This window comes from Mustela putorius, unplaced genomic scaffold, assembly GCF_011764305.1.
Source record: "Mustela putorius furo isolate JIRA1106 unplaced genomic scaffold, ASM1176430v1.1 tig00003962_pilon_pilon_pilon, whole genome shotgun sequence".
NCBI lineage: Eukaryota > Metazoa > Chordata > Mammalia > Carnivora > Mustelidae > Mustela > Mustela putorius.
Genome location: NW_025422106.1, coordinates 12,359,458 through 12,376,629, shown reverse-complemented (window position 1 = coordinate 12,376,629; position 17,172 = coordinate 12,359,458). Strand labels below are relative to the sequence as shown.

General features: G+C 39.4%; 1 protein-coding gene across 2 annotated transcripts in view; it reads right to left on the bottom strand.

Annotated features, from left to right (window-relative positions):
* The window catches only part of CLTC (clathrin heavy chain), a 64,244-nt gene extending 47,439 nt beyond the window's left edge, over positions 1 to 16,805 (bottom strand). The window contains exon 1 of one of the 2 annotated variants that reach the window (XM_004747264.3): positions 16,329 to 16,805. In XM_004747264.3, the coding sequence (XP_004747321.1) occupies positions 16,329 to 16,370 (42 nt within the window). In that variant the 5' untranslated portion in view covers positions 16,371 to 16,805. The remainder of the gene's footprint in view (positions 1 to 16,328) is intronic. The other variant, XM_004747265.3, reaches the window with a different exon arrangement.
* Between the last annotated feature and the right edge of the window lie 367 nt (positions 16,806 to 17,172).

The following is a 17,172-nucleotide window of genomic DNA, read 5'->3' as shown; positions in this document are numbered from 1 at the left end:
AAGGGGTTACTTTTTTTTTTTTTTGAATAATTATTACATAGACATGGCAAAGTATTCAAACAGTACATAAGGGTATACTATGAAAAGTCACTCCTATGGTTCCAGTAATACCTCTCTATCCCCAGCAATTAAGAGATGCTTTTCCACCTTAGAGACAGCCTATGTATATGAAAGAGACAGCCTATGTATATGAAAGTATAGATTTCCATCCTCCCTTAAAAAAAACAAAACAAAACACAAAACCACCCACTAATAGCACACACTAAAAACCATACAAATTATCAATTGCTCCCTTTTGAAAATTGCTCTCTTTTGAAAGAAAACCAACTTGAATGTCGCAATTCATTTGATTTCCACACTACATTTTGGGCTCTGGTCTGTAGGTGGCTCTACTGTAGGACCTCAAACATAAGCCTGGCTTAGCTACCAGAAAGTTTAAGTAAATAAATTTACTGTTAACCAGCCAACCCAAAACTCTGGAGAGTTCTGGAGTTTACATGTTAGAAATGATATAAAAATGGGGCACCTGGGTGGCTCAGCTGGTTAAGTGTCTAACTTCGGCTTGGGTCGTTTTCTCAGTGTCTTGGGTCATGTTCTCAGTGTCTTGGGATTGAGCCCCAGGGTCCCTGCTCAGTGAGGAGTCTGCTTCTCCCTCTCCCCTTGCCCCCACTTGTGCTCTCACTCTCTATCTCTCAAATAAATAACTAAAATATTAAGAGAAACAGAAGCAAAAATGTTTCTTTTTCCTTCTCATGCCAATCTGGATTAACATGCCTGGGGGGAGGGGCACGGGGAAACACTACATTCTTAGTTTTTGCTGTGTGACTTAGTATTTCAGATTCCCCATTATCTACAAAACACAGAAGGTTATCATTCAAGTAGACAATATTATAAAAATATATAACTTTGATTATAAAGTAAAAGTGCCATCCAAAATTAGTTCTGTGGATTCTTCATAAGAAAAAAATGTCTGGGTTTAGTCCCAGTTTTGTCACATAAATGATCACAGGGGAATCAGTTATCTGTGTATCTGTTTCCTCTTCTTAAACATCTAAATTCCCAAAATTATGAGGATTTAATATGAAGCACTTAGAACGTCTGAGACATAGTAAAAGGTCATTATATTAGAACACACAACACATCAGTACTTAGGCCAGCTCAAAATTAGCTTTTTTTCTATTTATATTTTACTATCTACTTAATTCAGCTGTCCTCCAGGTTGCTTGAAACCCTGGGTGTGAGCATCTTCTGACTACTGATAATAGATTAGTGGTCTCTGGGTGCTTAACTTACTCAGACACTATGAAGTGTCCCTTTTCTTCTTTTCTTTCTTTCTTTTTTTTAAAGAATAGGAAATTACACTTAAAAACTTTTAAGTCTGTTTTTTAATTTGACTAACTAAAGTTAGGTAGAGACCAGAATCTCCAAAACCTCTGAACATTTTCATACTAAGTAACCCTGTTTTAATTCCTATTTTTAGGTATACCATGGAACATTGTTAAGGCTTGCTAACAAACTTGGCAAATATGCCTCAGGAAGCAAGCTGGGAAAGCTAATGCAAACATATGGCATAAGGTCAGCATCATCAAAAATTATCTTTGCCCTAAAGAACTCAAGGCTAAGAAAACAGAAGGTAAAATGTAAAGCAAACATTGAATTTATCTCAACATGCAGTCAAGTTTAAGGCACCCTGTTCAAAAACACACACAAACCTATACTATACCTTTCTAAAACCAGAGTTTCCCAATTGGTCATACCACACAATTCCAGGTCAATTTATCCAACTAAACTTCAAAAAACTTCAAATAAAAGAACTTTCTTAAAAAGTAAAACCCTCTTCCATCTTTGCTCGTCAGTGTGTCTAATGTTACAGAGGCATCATCTTACACAGAAAGATAGCATTTCTTTTGCCTGATGAACACGGTAAATTACGTTACAGGACAATTATAGATTAGAAGAGGTTTATAAAATCAGTCAACACTAATATAAATAATGAAAAATGAAAAGCTCTTTCTTAATGGAAACTTAAAAATGATGAAAAATCAATGGAATTTTTGAAAAGTCACTTTTTTCAAGTATTACCATAACTGATTCAGGGAAGAAATCATTAATGGGAGAAATTTCCTCCCTTTGGTAACTACAGTATGGTCATACAAGACAGACATTTATGTAGTCTCATACTACTTCCCAAGGTACTCATTATAAAAGGGGAGAGTGGAGAGCCTGGGTGACTCAGTCAGTTAAGGACCTGACTTTGGCTCTGGTCATGATCTCAGGGTGGAGGGATCCAGCCCCTGTGGGTTGCCTGCCCTGTGAGGAGTCTGTATCTTCCTCTCCCTCTGCCACTCCCCACTTGTGCTGTCAAATAAATAAGATCTTTAAAAAAAAGAAAAAAAAAAAGTGAAATCTCATGATAGCTTGAATTTCTTTAAAATGTTTAAAACAAAAAAGCAAATACTGCAAAATATCAACAATCTAGATGACTAGAATATAGCTCTCCCCAGTCTTCTATGAAAGCTTTCAATTTTTCTTAAAGGTTTTAAAAAAGATTAAATTTTACTCTTTTATAAGGTTACAGAAACTGAAAATTAAATTGTAAGAAATACATTTTTATTATGTAATTTACCTGTAGGGCAAGAAAGAACAATACAACTTTCAAAAGGTAAAGATGATAATCAAACCAGAGTGATACAATTCAAGTGTTAAGAGTTATGCTCATAGGGGCAACTTGGTGGCTCAGTGGGTTAAAGCCTCTGCCTTTGGCTGAGGTCATGATCCCAGGGTCCTGGGATAGAGCCCTGCAACAGGCTCTCTGCTCAGCGGGGAGCCTGCTTCTCCCACTCTCTCTGCCTGCCTCTCTGCCTACTTGTGATCTCTCTGTCAAATAAATAAATAAAATCTTAAAAAAAAAAAAAAAGAGTTATGCTCTATAAAGGAGTTATACACCAGATGTCTGTGCAATCAGAACAAAGAAGTTTATTGCACTTATACTGTCCAAGATAGTGGCCCCTGGTCACATGCAGTTATTCAATTTTAAGTAAATCAAATTTAAATTCGGTTCCTCAGGCCCACTAGTCACAGTTCAAGTACTCAACAGTCACATGTGACTACTGTATTGGAAAGCACAAAATATACATTTCCATCGATGCAGTCTAATTAAGAACATTGTTTTCAGGTGTGTTCTTCGGAGGCTAACAAATAAGAGTACCATCGGGGCACATGGTGGCTCAGTGGGTTAAGCCTCTGCCTTTGGCTCAGGTCATGATTCCAGGGTCCTAGGATCAAGCCCAGAAACAGGCTCTCTGCTCAGCAGGGAGCCCGCTTCCCTTCCTCTCTCTCTTTAAGCCTACTAATTTCAACCAGCTGTTGTCACATTTGATCAAATAAGAGCATTCACTGCAAATAGCCTTCTTCATAAGCATACTCAGGGAGAATGCTTCCTATTGAATGACTTGTAAACTCAGAACAGAACTCATTTACCAGCTGTATCAGCTGAAAATCAAAATACCTTAAAACTTGTGTTTATGACAGCATTACTAAGAACTTATGTTTCACAATTAATGCTTGGCTTTACACTTTCCAGATCCTTCCTCCTTGTTTCATCTGAAGAGTCAGAATGGAAAGGAAGTATGTACAAGCTACTACACTTCAGATGAGACCATTTTGTAAGTGGTCTATGTATACAGCCCTATTTCAGTTGCCTTTTCTCGAATCTTCTATCGTGATAAAGACTTAACAGGTGTTACCACTACAAAATTAAGAAGTTAACAATCTGAGAGAGAACTGCTGATACCTGGGTATCACTCAATGCAGTTATTCTGAAGTTAAGTACCTAAAGATTTGGTTAACTTCCCATCCCAAGTACTTCACTCAGCATAATTTTCTTTAAAAGTCCCTGAACATCCTCTACCTTCACTAGTATCAATCACAGTGACAAAAACTGCTGACAGCAGTCACTTTGCAGAGCCCTTGAAACTAGCTATGAAACCAGCAGAATGTCAAATAAAAGCTGCAGTTGCTGTCTTCTACAGGAAATGGAGAAAAATGCTGAGAATGCAGGATTCCTTTAGTTCTTCCATCAACAGGATACTGGCCATTGTTTTGTGTGCTCCACACATTTCAAGCAAGTAAAAATGCCTTTAACTCTTGCTGACCCTTTGTTTCTACTCCATGTTAGCTTTTGAGGCGATCACTGTCTCTAGGAGAATTGGACTCTGGTCACTCCAAAATTAAGTACTACATTCAAGAAGGAACCATGGCTGGATTGTAAGACTATTAGCTTTGGCAAATTATCAGGAAACTCAAAGAGCATTTTTTCCTCCTTGTAGCCAACTACTGACTGGAAAATTAAAAAACTTTAAATCTGACTCATTCTTAAAACAATCCAATAATTAGATGAAATGTCACACATTGATTCTGATCAAGCTACAGGAAAATATAAGGAAAATTTTATGTCCCAAATCTTGCAGATTCTCAAGTTATGCCCTTTTCTGCATAAAGGCCATTCAGGGGGCACAAAACAAGTGAATGCTACCAAAGTCATGACTGATTATAGGTGTTTACTTATGTGTGTTTGGGGTAGGGGTGCAGGCAAGGGGTCGTAGTTTGTCCAGACATTCTTTTCAAAGAACTAGAAATGAGGCTTACTTTGAGGGTTCAAGATTATAATAAAACTTACTGCTCACTTACCATAAAAAACCTTCAAAGGATGATTTGAATGTCCCTAGGCAGATACCAAAGGCTTGGTTTCCTTACTATTAAAATTGTAAAGGTTACAATGAAACTTCATTCTATGACAAAACTTCCCAAAATGTATTTCTAAGTGGAAGCCCAGTGATTCAGCTCAACCCCATTACTGCTGCTACTACTACACATATTCATGTCTTTTTCTACCCTATACCCACAGACCTGATAGGAAGTGAGACATTATGTAGTTACTGCTTATTTTTCTAGTTAGAGCACTCATCTGAAGCATGATCAACATGTAGGTGCTAAAAGTTACAAGACCAGAACCATTTTTTCACATTTGAATCACTGAAATATTTTCTTGTGAACCTAAATGCCAAAAATTACAAGTTCAACAGAGTGAATGAATGAACACTCAGCAAAAAGAGTTACAAGCTTTCTCAAAATCATTTAATATTAACAAATTCAGGAGCACCTGGGTGCCTCAGTGGGTTAAGCCTCTGCCTTCGGCTCAGGTCATAGTCTCAAAGTCCTGTGACTGAGCCCAATGTCCGGTTCTCTGCTCCGCACGGAGCCTGCTTCCCCCTCTCTCTGCCTGCCTCTCTGCCTATTTGTGATCGCTCTGTGTCCCCCCAAAAAAAAAAAAAATCAGGGAGTCTGAAATGTTAAAATGACTAAATGACCAGAATTTACTTTCTAAAATCTATTGAGCATCTATTATTTGGCAAGCTAACATCAATTCAGTATTTTATAACCTACTATTTAAGTTTTGTGAGACCACCTTTACTTTGTGTTAAGCTACAATCTTACTACTAAGTTAACAACCTATAGGGAAAGTAACAGGTTTTAGGCTCAGAGGGTTTTGAGTATACAATTTGCACCTCACGTCTTCTAGAAAGTGGAAAAAAAATTTTCCATCCCCAGAGTCTATAGATACTGCTTCACTATCTCTAACATTCAGAGTTAAAAATATAAGACTACCTTAATTTTTTGGTCAGGGAGAGGGTATGCTCTGGATGCTTGTAGATTTTTTGTTTGTTTTAAATCTCATGATTTAAACTTCCCCAGGCCTGTCTCAAACACTGGACCTTTCAAATCTTCTCCTCCTTTGTATCAGTTACATTTTCTTCCATTGTCTGAAAAAAGCTTCCATTCCAATTATTTGTTTCTATAGTTCTCATATTTGTAACCTATTGTCACACGTCCTCTTGTTTTAATTGTGTGATTTCTCTCTAAATTTAAAATCTTCAAAAAATTCAAGTTAATCTTCCACACTGCTGATTTCCACAGGGGCAATTCTGCCGTGCCCAGGATCAACTTTCTGTATATATTCTATCACTGCAGTCTTTTAGGAAAAAAAAAACATTTCCTCAGATCTGTTCCTAGTTCTGTAGTATTTTTTCCAATAATCATACATTTAAACAATGAGCAGCTAGTGTATGCCAGACACTACACTAATAGAGAATTCTACAGTAAATGTGCTATGGCCTCCTCTACTCAGTGTGTTAATAAGAACATAGCAATTACAAAGGTGCCTTGGGGTTACAAGGATGCATGCCTAGCCCAGATAGATGTGGGAGTATACACAGTGTCTGAGAAGAAAATGGAAATACAATCTGAAGCAGGACACACAATTCAAGGGAGGACAGAGCTACAAACTTGAGAACAGAACTAAAAATACCCTATGTGCCCAAATACAGTATTCATTTTAGCAAGTGGACTATTCCCTGGACACTCAAGAAAGCTTCTGACCAGTATTAGAATGTGGAAAAACTGGAACTCATACATTGCTGGTGGGGATATAAAACGGTGCAGCTGCAATAAAAAACAGTTGGGTAATCCCTCAAAAATTTAAAACAGTGCTAAACCGTATGACCTGGCAATTCCAGTCCTAGGTATATATCCAAAAGAACTGAAAACAGGTATTCAAACAAAAACTTTAATGTTCATAGCAATACCATACATTCATAATAGCCAATGGGTGGAAAGAGCCCAAATGTCTATTAACTAATGAAAGGACAAATAAAACATAGTGTATCTATTCAGTGGAGTATTATTCAGCCATTAAGGAATGAAGTACACATCTATACTGCAACACAATGAACCTCCAACATCATGCTTAGTAAAAGTCAGACAAAAAAGGTCACAAATGATTCTACTGACCAGTAAATCCATAAAGACAGAGAGCATGTTAGTGGTTGCAGAGGATGGGAGGGGGTGGGAATAAGATACTGCTTAATGAATTTGGAGTTTCCTTTTGGGGCAATGAAGATGTTTTGGAACTAATACAGGTGATGGTTGCACAACATTGTTAAATGTATTAAATACCATTAAATTGTTCACTTTAAAATGGTTAATTTTAAGTTATATTAACTTTATCTTAATTTTAAAAGAACTTAGGCCCTGTTAATATAAATTCTTAGGAATTAGATATGCTTAATATAGTTCAAGTCGTCATTTGACTTAGCTCATAAGGACATTTAAAATTATAAAATAATTTACAGGGGCACTTGGCAGGCTCAGTTAGTAGAGTAGATGACTCTTGATCATAGGGTCATGAGTTCAAGACCCACGTTGGGCATGGAGACTACTTATAAATAAAATTATAAAATAATTTTTATACCTGAAAATGTTTTTCTACTCTTCACATTTCAGAAACAATTCTAATTCTTCATATGCACTTTTTTTATATCAGTGTTTTCATTAGCACTGGAAAGTCATCTCCATTCCTCTGAAGTGCTTTTTTAAAATAAATCCATTATGTAACAATCATGGGAATTTTAGAACATGCCTAAATTTCTATGTGCATATTAGAAGAGCTGGGTTTTTTGCTTGTTTTTGGATTATGATCTCCAGAAATATACCCCAATAGACTAGGTTTTTGAGGGATGTTTAAAAATGTTTCCTTACACATCCAACAGTCATAAATGTGAGACCAGAAAACAGTAATTGTTAGATATGTTACATTTACCTCTTATCAATCCAGATGATTCCAAGCCTATGACAGTCTTCAATGAACAGTGTTACAGTATTCAAAACAGAATTGTGAGAGGGCTAGGTAAATGCAGAGACTTGTCAAGGCTTTTAATATACTGAAACTCTTGGGGCACCCAAGTGGCTCAGTCAGTTGATGGTCTGCCTTCGGCTCAGATCATGATCTCAGGGTCCTAGGATAAAGTCCCACGTCCAGCTTCCCACTCAGCAGGGAATCTACTTGTCCCTCTCCCTCTGCCCCTCCCTGCTCGTTCCCAAATATAAAATTCTTAAAAAAAAAAAAAAAATGAGAAACCCATTTAAAAGAATACATGTATAAAGGAAACTCTTTTTTTTTAAGATTTTATTTATTTATTTATTTGACAGAGAGAGATCACAAGTAGGCATAGAGGCAGGCAGAGAGAGAGAAAGAGGAAGCAGGCTCCCTGCTGAGCAGAGTGCCTGATGCCAGGACCCCGAAATCATGACCAGAGCCGAAGGCAGCGGCTTAAGCCACTGAGCCACCCAGGTGCCCCTAAAGGAAACTCTTTCTTGAAAAATATTTTATGGTAAAAAAGAAAATTACCTTAGCTTTGCCAGGTTCAAAAGGAAGAATATACAGTATTGCAGAATGGGGAAAGACATGAATTTTGTAAATGATGATCTCCCTATGGGTTTTTTTCCTCCTAATTATTCAGCCTCAAATAAGGAGAGTGATCCAGTCAGCTGTTTGCTAAACTGAGCATATGTGGATAGTCTCCAGCCTCATTGTGTCCAAAATGGTGGTTTTTAAGTCCTCTTTCTCAGCAATTCAGAAACAGATAAAGGCAACTCTCCACCCAACTCCCATTTTCATCTACTCTGACTTTCACAGTCAGTAGATGGGAGTCATCAAATGGATTCTACTCTAGAGCCTCCAGGAAGAATATAACCCTGCCAAAAACCCGTTTTCTCCTGTGGGATTCATTTCAGCCTCTGTCCTCCAAAACTTTAGGGTAATAAATTTGTGTTGTTTAAAACAAACAAAATTACCTATACACAGTTATAACTCAAGATCATCAGAAACTGCAATCCCTAGGATTGTAGTGTATATCACTATTAGAGTTCTTCCCTTTCCTCCTCCAGAAATGGGCTGGATGTAGACAATAAAACGAAAGAATCTGGTCTGAATCTCCAAGATCTTGGCTTCAATAACTGGGTAGATGGTAGTTTTTTCCTTTAGCTTGGCATGTTATGTTCTACTCTACTGGATAAAGGGAGACTCTCCTCTAGCATAGAGCTAAGAACTAACATTTGAGTGTCTCACAAGCTACATCTTACAATATAAACACAAACACATACCACAGTCTAATTTCAAAATTGCCAAAAAGTATTATTTTAACTTAATAAATGAGGAAGTTGAAAAAAGATAAAAAGATAGAGTTCAGATTAAACATCTGAGACATCTTCTCGGAGCACCTGGGTGGCTCAGTGGGTTAGGCCACTGCCTTCGGCTCAGGTCATGATCTCAGGGTCCTGGGATTGAGTCCCGCATCGGGCTCTCTGCTCAGCAGGGAGCCTGCTTCCTTCTCTCTCTCTGCCTGCCTCTCAGTGTACTTGTAATTTCTCTCAGTCAAATAAATAAATAAAATCTTTAAAAAAAAAAAATCTGAGACATCTTCTGCCATAGCACAGAGAATTTAAATTTTCTAATGTGGCAAATGGTTGCAATGCACTCAATCCCTATTCCTTCAGAAGTAAGCTTTAAAATCAGCTTTACTTCAGAACCCAAAGAAAAGTCCTTATTTACCCAATGATTCAGAACAGGAAGTACTAATATTACTGGTAGTTCAGCCTCCAAAGCACAACCCTGTCTAAGTTTGTAACCAGTTTTCCCCTCTATGGCTATGCTATTCACACTGAGTAAACATGTCCAACTCCCACTTTTCTTCCCCCCACCTCAAGCACCATTGCTTTCTTAAGAGTTCTGTTCAAGTTTTTTAGTAGTACAAACACAAAACATGAATAATGCAGTAAAATCAAAAGAAGCTTTCTGCTTTCATAAGTGGCTTCAGACTGGAACACATTCACTCTTGTCATTAAGAAAAACTCCATAGACACTTTTGAGAAGTTCAGCTTTATGAAGGGGATAAAGATAATCCTAATCTTTAAATTAACCTGATCCCAATCATTCTGTACATTTTCTAGTAGGAAGTTGAATAAAGTCCTTTAAAAACATCATCTAACCATTTAAAGCATAGAAAATCAAATATTGGTTCACTGGCCCCTACTTTTCTCATAATATAGAAACAATTAAGGGATACCTGGGTGGCTCAGGTGGTTAAGCATTTGCCTTCAGCTCAGGTCATGATCTTCAGGGTCCTGGGATCAAGCCCTGTGTCTGGCTCCCTGCTCAACAGGGAATCTACTTGTCCCTTGCCTACTTGTCTTGCTCTCAAATAATATTATAAAATCTTAAGAAACAGAAACAAAACCAAAACTATTGACCTAAAAACAAACCACTGGTAGAATGTGTACAAAGAACACCACAACACAGATGCAAACAAATCGTGCTATATTTTGCAGTTCAAATTATATAGCTCATTCACCAAATGAAGCAATGTGCCACACTGCAAAAAGACTAAGTATTAAAGTCTGACCACCCACTCACTAGCTATGTGATTCTAAAAGTTAACTTCTGGGGCGCCTGGGTGGCTCAGTGGGTTAAGCCTCTGCCTTCGGCTCAGGTCATGATCTCAGGGTCCTGGGATTGAGTCCCGCATCGGGCTCTCTGCTCAGCAGGGAGCCTGCTTCCTCCTCTCTTTCTCTCTCTCTCTGCCAGCCTCTCTGCCTACTTGTGATCTCTCTCTGTCAAATAAATAAATAAAATCTTAAAAAAAAAAAAAAAAGTTAACTTCTGTTTCCTCATGTGTAAAATAAGGCTAACCCTCCCTACCTGACAGCATTTTCTTGCTAATTACAGGAGATTATGAACATAAAATACTTATCAGTGTTCCTGACACAGAGTAGGTACTCAAGAAGCTAGACGGTCAATTAATTTTGATATTACAGATGTCAGCACAACTGAGATTTGATTAATAGTTATTCCCTTTAAGAACAAAATAAATTATGCCTCTCATAACACAAAAAAAGGGAGACAAAATCCAGTCTGACAGATGGGTTTCGTATAATGCATTCAGATCCAAGCCTCCTGCCATGCCTTCAAGTTAAGAGCTTTAGCCACAGACACTTGGCCAAGGGGCAGGAGGAAACATCTAGAACTATAAACTTTGCTATGATTTACAAGTTGATTTGTGAAGTTGCTTTAGCATGGGCATATATGTAAATAAAGTTAAGAGAAATACCCCATTCTAATATAAAGGACTGAAATGTTAGCTTTTGAACTCATTTCCCATCTAAGGGAGAACATTCACTTTAACACTGCCAGCTTATAGAAGGAAATATGTAACACTAGCAAAGGTCTGACTGGCATTCCAGGTGGGTATTTTATCAGATTTGAGGAAGTTTCTCAAATATATCTGACCAAGGAACACTAATTAAAAATGTACAAATGGCATACAGCAAGTGCTCATGGGTCAGAATTAAAAAGTAACTTAAAGATTTTTTTCTTGAGGAGCCTGGGTGGCTCAGTCGGTTAAGTGTCTGCCTTCTACTCAGATGATCCCAGGTGGGATCGAGCCCAACATCAGGCTCCTTGCTTAACAGGGAACCTGTTATTCCCTCTCCCTCTGCTGCTTCTCCTGCTGTGGTCTCTCTATGTCAAATAAATGAAATCTTAACAAAAAAAAAAAAAAAATTTCTTTTGGGCACAGTTTCAGAGCGGGATTAGTTTTGTATCATATGAATATTCGTATTAAGTCCTGCACAACATCGAACAATGAATAACATCCATGGTTGCAATTATGTGTGGATAGCCTTTGCCAACTAATCAATGCAAGCTTCAGTCTGTATTCACCATTTTGTTTCTAGTCCAACACAGTTGCTGATAAGTACTCAAATCTTAGGTATCAAATATTTATAAACCATAAAAATCTAGGTCTGCAAATAAAATACCGTGTCACTGGTTCTGAGATACATAAATAAAATGTACTAGACAAAAATTATAGCTAATAATTAATGTTTTTAAAGTGCTACACCAAGTACTTCTGAATACATGATCTCAGACCTTTACAGTAACTTTGTGAGGCAGTAGGCTTATTTTACTGAGAGAAGTCTTAACCTTGTGTTCTTCAATACTGGAGCCACATTTTCACAAGCCACATGTGATACTGAGCAACAGAAATATGGTTACTGTGACTGATTTTAAAATTTAAAATAATTAACATAGTAACTGATAATTGATTCAGTTATGAAAAACTGAAGTTTGGAATAACTAGGTATGCAGATCTTCTTTTTCAACTGTAAATATTATGAAAGCTAAACAGATTCCAATGAAAATAGGGTCTAAATTGGGATGTGCTCTAAGAGTAAAATACACATCAGATTTTGAAAAATCAGTACCCCAAAAGGAATGTAAAATATCTCATTTGAAAATTTCATACTCCTCACATGTTGAAATTATAACATTGTGAGTCAAATTGTAACATTCTTGGAGCAAAGTCTAACAGAAAAAAGCACAGTAGGAGGATACTGTGTAACTTCTCTTCTTAAAGCCATTCTATTTCCTTGAAATATTTTGTCTGAAGACCCAGGATCAAATCCTATTCTAACACTGTTCTCTCGGGTGGAGTCTCACTTTCTTTAACTATGTAATAAGGATATCTGGGGAGATTAAGTGAAGACCTGAAAACACCAAGCCACAGTCATAGGGAAAAACAGGCTCTCACAAGAAATCTGCTGGTCCCTTCATTCACCAGCCATTGTTCATCACCAGCATGACCCAAAAGAGACAGAATTCAACTAACACTTTTTTTTGCCAACTAATAAAATGTAAATGTGGGTGGTCAGAAAAAATCTTCACTCTTACAAAGTCCATCAGTATGGCCTATAATGGTATGGTCCAATGTCACAGACCATAGCCTCATGTGGCCATTTACATTTAAATTAATAAAAAAGAAATAAAAATAAAAATTTAGTTCCTCAGTCACACAAGGCACATTTCAATATCCCTACGTAGCTACTAAAAATATTCATCACAGAAGAAAGTTCTTTTTTTTTTTTTTTTAAAAGGGAAGAATCTTAAGCAGGCTCCATGCCATGTCCATCTCACGACATAGAGATCATGATCTGAGCCAAAATCAAGAGTCAGATACTTAAGTGACTAAGCCACTCAGGCACCCGAGAAGAAAGTCTTATTGGACAGTTACTCTCAAAAGGAAAAAACACATCAGTATCAGAGACAGAAAAAATATATTGTTGAATGTAATTCAAGTATTACAGGGTATGGTTTCTAAAATCACACACTGCACTACACACTAAAATGAAAATGACAGTGGTTCTATACACACACACACACACACACACACACAGTTCCGGGTCTTAAATTATTTCCTAAACAGAGTGAAAGCATATTCACTAGAATCAGCCACACCCCTTTAAGCTGAGTAAACTAACAATTAGGAAAATTCTGAAAAACATGGTACATCTTGAGTTTGGAAGCCATTCCCAGGTTAGACTATAGCAGAATTCTAGGCAGTATGCCTCTCCAGGCAGTACAGTACCCATATAGCATATTACAGTAATACTCAGCACTGCTTTCTCTCTGCAAATCAAAATAGCCATAGCAAGAACCCATACCACTCAATTCACAACACATCCCATGCCTGCATTTATGGAACAAAGGAAAGAGAAAAAGGTGGGGAGAACCCAAGATCCTGGGAATACAGTAGAATGTGCCAATCGGCAAAGAGAAACTTAGTGTGCCAAGAATTGAGAACTACAAGCAACATTTTATGTGTAGTCCAGGAATTTTTTTAAAAACTGCATTTCTAGGGGCGCCTGGGTGGCTCAGTGGGTTAAGCCTCTGCCTTCGGCTCAGGTCATGATCCCAGGGGCCTGGGATCGAGTCCCGCATTGGGCTCTCTGCTCAGCGGGGAGCCTGCTTCTCCTCATCTCTCTCTCTCTATTTGTGATCTCTCTCTCTGTCAAATAAATAAATAAAATCTTAAAAAAAAAAAAAAGTTAAAAAAAAACCTGCATTTCTAGTAATCTCTTGCTCAGATAGGCACTCATCTGTTGACTATCAGCCTAAACATCCAAAGGGAAAAAAAAAACAGGGGGCAAAAAACTTCATAACTTAAAATATTAACATTTATTTGATGTAATTCCAAGCCTTGATGACAGATACTTCAATTGGCCAGAAAGGTTAAAAACAAATTTACAGTTCACCTTTAGACACTTTCACAAAAGCTAACTCTACACTCAAGTTCCTCAATTCTTGTTCCCAATTCTTATCCTCTTTCAGAAAGTTTTCTGCTACTTAGCAAACTGACAGAACTCAGATAAAGACATGAGATGCCAATTAAAATAACCCTTATTAACTTTTTTAAAGGGGATAAAAGTGAGAAGTTAGGGGATATTCTGGAATATCTGGAATAGGTTAGTGATCAGGGCTCTTTGCACAATTAATCATTATCAGCTGGAGCATACAGTCACACTAGTAAGCTTTACTTTAGCCCTGGCATGTCACTATAAAAAAAAAAAAAATGACTGAATTCTTCAAATACATTTGCAAAGCTGCTTTATACTCAAATCTTCAAATTATTTCCAAAGGTAATTGTTTCACTTGAGTATTTGCAGAAACTCAGAAATCAGACCCGAATTAAATCTGTCTTCAATTAGTGACAAAGCTGGATTCCAATCTTGGGGAGTATTTAACAATACTTGTCTCCTCTTTAAGAGAACTGAAAAGCTACTGCCCAAACCATCACTAGCCAAGAAAGAAGGTTTACTAATGGGAAATACCTCTGCCTTGCAACTAGTAACCGTACCTACTTCTGTTTCTAATTTACAAACATTTGTCTGCAGAAGTATTATATTTCAGAAACATTGTGAGGATAAGCTTGTTTTCCCCTCACACTCAAAACTATTTTTCTAAACCTCTACATTCATTTACACCTCACTCTAACTGAAATAACCACAGCAATTAAAACTTGAATTGAGCAAAAACCGTAACTTCGGTGTCCACTCCATCACTTAAGACTTTAACCTTTTTAAAGTGTTCCATTACTTCAGATGAGTTATCTGAAAGCCACAGATGACCAAGAAAGTTTTACTTATTTTTTAGATTTATTATTCATTACATTTCAAGACTTAAAGAAAAAGATGTCTTGCTCAAAGATGGTAATACCTGTAAAGAAACATGGTTACTGACACATAAATATTCATATTTCAATCTTTTTATTAACAAGAACCTTTAATGTATTCAACTGCAGAATGTAAATAAAACAGCTTTCAATGGCGTCCAGTAGGTCACTAACATTAATGTCACATCAAACTACAGCATCTTTTATCATTATGAATTTAGGCCTTCAGGAGGCTGAGCTGGGGCAGGCCTCTTTAAAGGAGTATTTGAAAAGAAAGCAAATTAAGATGAATAAATTACTGCAGCCAGAGTAAAACCAGGCTTGGTGAACTAAGAAAATCAGAAGCTCAGAAGAGGCTTAATTCACTCAAGCCCTCCAATGATCATCTGCCTCGGCCCGCCACGGGCACACTGCCAGATAAGACAGTATGTTGCCTACAGGAAAATGCACCATGGGAAAGAACTCTAGAACCTACTAAAAGGAAGCCAATTACAGACCAAATAACTTTGCATATCTCAGAGCAGGTGTGCTCTATCTCCAAGGGTCGTTCAATTCCATGCAATCCTGAGTGAGGTACTTAAACCAAGCCCATGACTACCTGCTACACTCCAGCAGACCCCAAGATAACCTCTGGATAACTCTTCCCTACCTCCTAAAAAGAAAGAGGGGATAAAACCCACACCATTCCCAAAGAAATAAGGGAAGGAAAAAACGACGAGTACCCCTAGGGACCTTGACCCCACGCACTCCGCGACTGACACCGCCCTGAGAAATATGTTCCCCCATTCTATCCTCCTACTGTTCCTTTAGTGACCTTCTGTTCTAACTGCCTAGGAGAAGGCAAGAGGCAAGCCGCCGCCGTTCCCGCCCCCCCAACCCCAGGGGAAGGTGCCTTTCCCAGTTGAGAGCTGCAGAGGGAGGAAGAAAAAGGGTTGCTCCTCCCCAGCCCACCCGCCCCACAACTGGGTGCAGACACGATGGGGGAAAGAAAAGGGAAGAGAAGAGTAATGGGAGGTGACAGCTCTGCATTGGCCTAGTGGACGAAAATCCCTGGTCTGGAAGAAACGCGGGAGAACTGCACCCTCCACTCCGTCCAATCTACCCAAATGAATGAACTGAATAAAACGGCGAAAGGGGAGGGAGTTAGAATGCGCAGTTCTTACCACCCAGGAAGCGAAAATAAGAGGCCCTCGAACCCAGGCCTGGCCTCGCTGCCCTTCGCACCCCGACTTTCGTCTTTTCTATCCAAGCCCCACATCATTAACTCGTAAGCTTTCCGAGATAGTGCCCCCATCCTCCATCTACCCCAAACACCAATACCCACCCCCCCCCTCCGATCCTGTTCCTTCTACTTGGTCCCAGACTCCAGCTTCTTCTTTGCTACCACCCTCTCCACAGCCCTCACCGGCCCGGGCCCGGCCGCACCTGGAGATGCTCCTGAAAACGAATTGGCAGAATCTGGGCCATGGCGCTGTCGGGGTGTCTGGTCTCCTCCTGTCACTGGGGCTGCGGGGCAGTAGCTGCCCGGGCTCTCCAAGGGAGAGGAGGAGAAGGGGGAGGGGGGAGGCTGGGCTCAGCAAGATACTCTCCGGGGACGCAGAAAACTGGCAGGCAGACGAAAGAGCTCGGGTCGGGGGCGGAGGCTCCAGGGTCCGGGAGAGCCGCAATGGCGGAACCGGGCGCAGCGCAGACTCCGGAAACGGCTGAGCCCTGCGGAGGGATCCCGACGACAGAACTCCGCCCAAGTCACCTCACCCCCTCCGTTTTATGTACCCCTCCACGGAGCGCCGCGGTGCAGTGGGGCGCAGTGCGCCGAGGGCCTCGCTTACTGCTGCGCCGCGAGGGTAAATTAGAGGACTCGAAGGGACTATTTTTTTGGACTCATCACTTTCCCCAGCCTCCCCAGCTTTTCCTCCCCCCACTCCTTTTTTTTGCATTTTGCCACATCATGCGACTAGCAGTGACCTACGTCACTTCCGTGGGCTCTTTGGTCCCACCCACGTACTTCCGGGTGCACGTGATGCTGGTCGGGAAGGGTCGGCTGATCGCTGCCGGAATGCAGAGCGAGTTCTAGGGAAATAGAGTCTCCTGGGAATAGGGTGGCTGCTGAGCTGCCTTGAGGAATAGCGGTGTTATTCTCTTTTTCTTTGGGCCCTGCCTGTTTAAACTGAGTCCCTTACGAAAAGGACGTGGCGTGGGCAGATGGGCCCAGCCTCCCGCCCTCTCCGTGACTCAGGGAAACGGCCTCCTTGCAGAGCGCTTTCTTGGC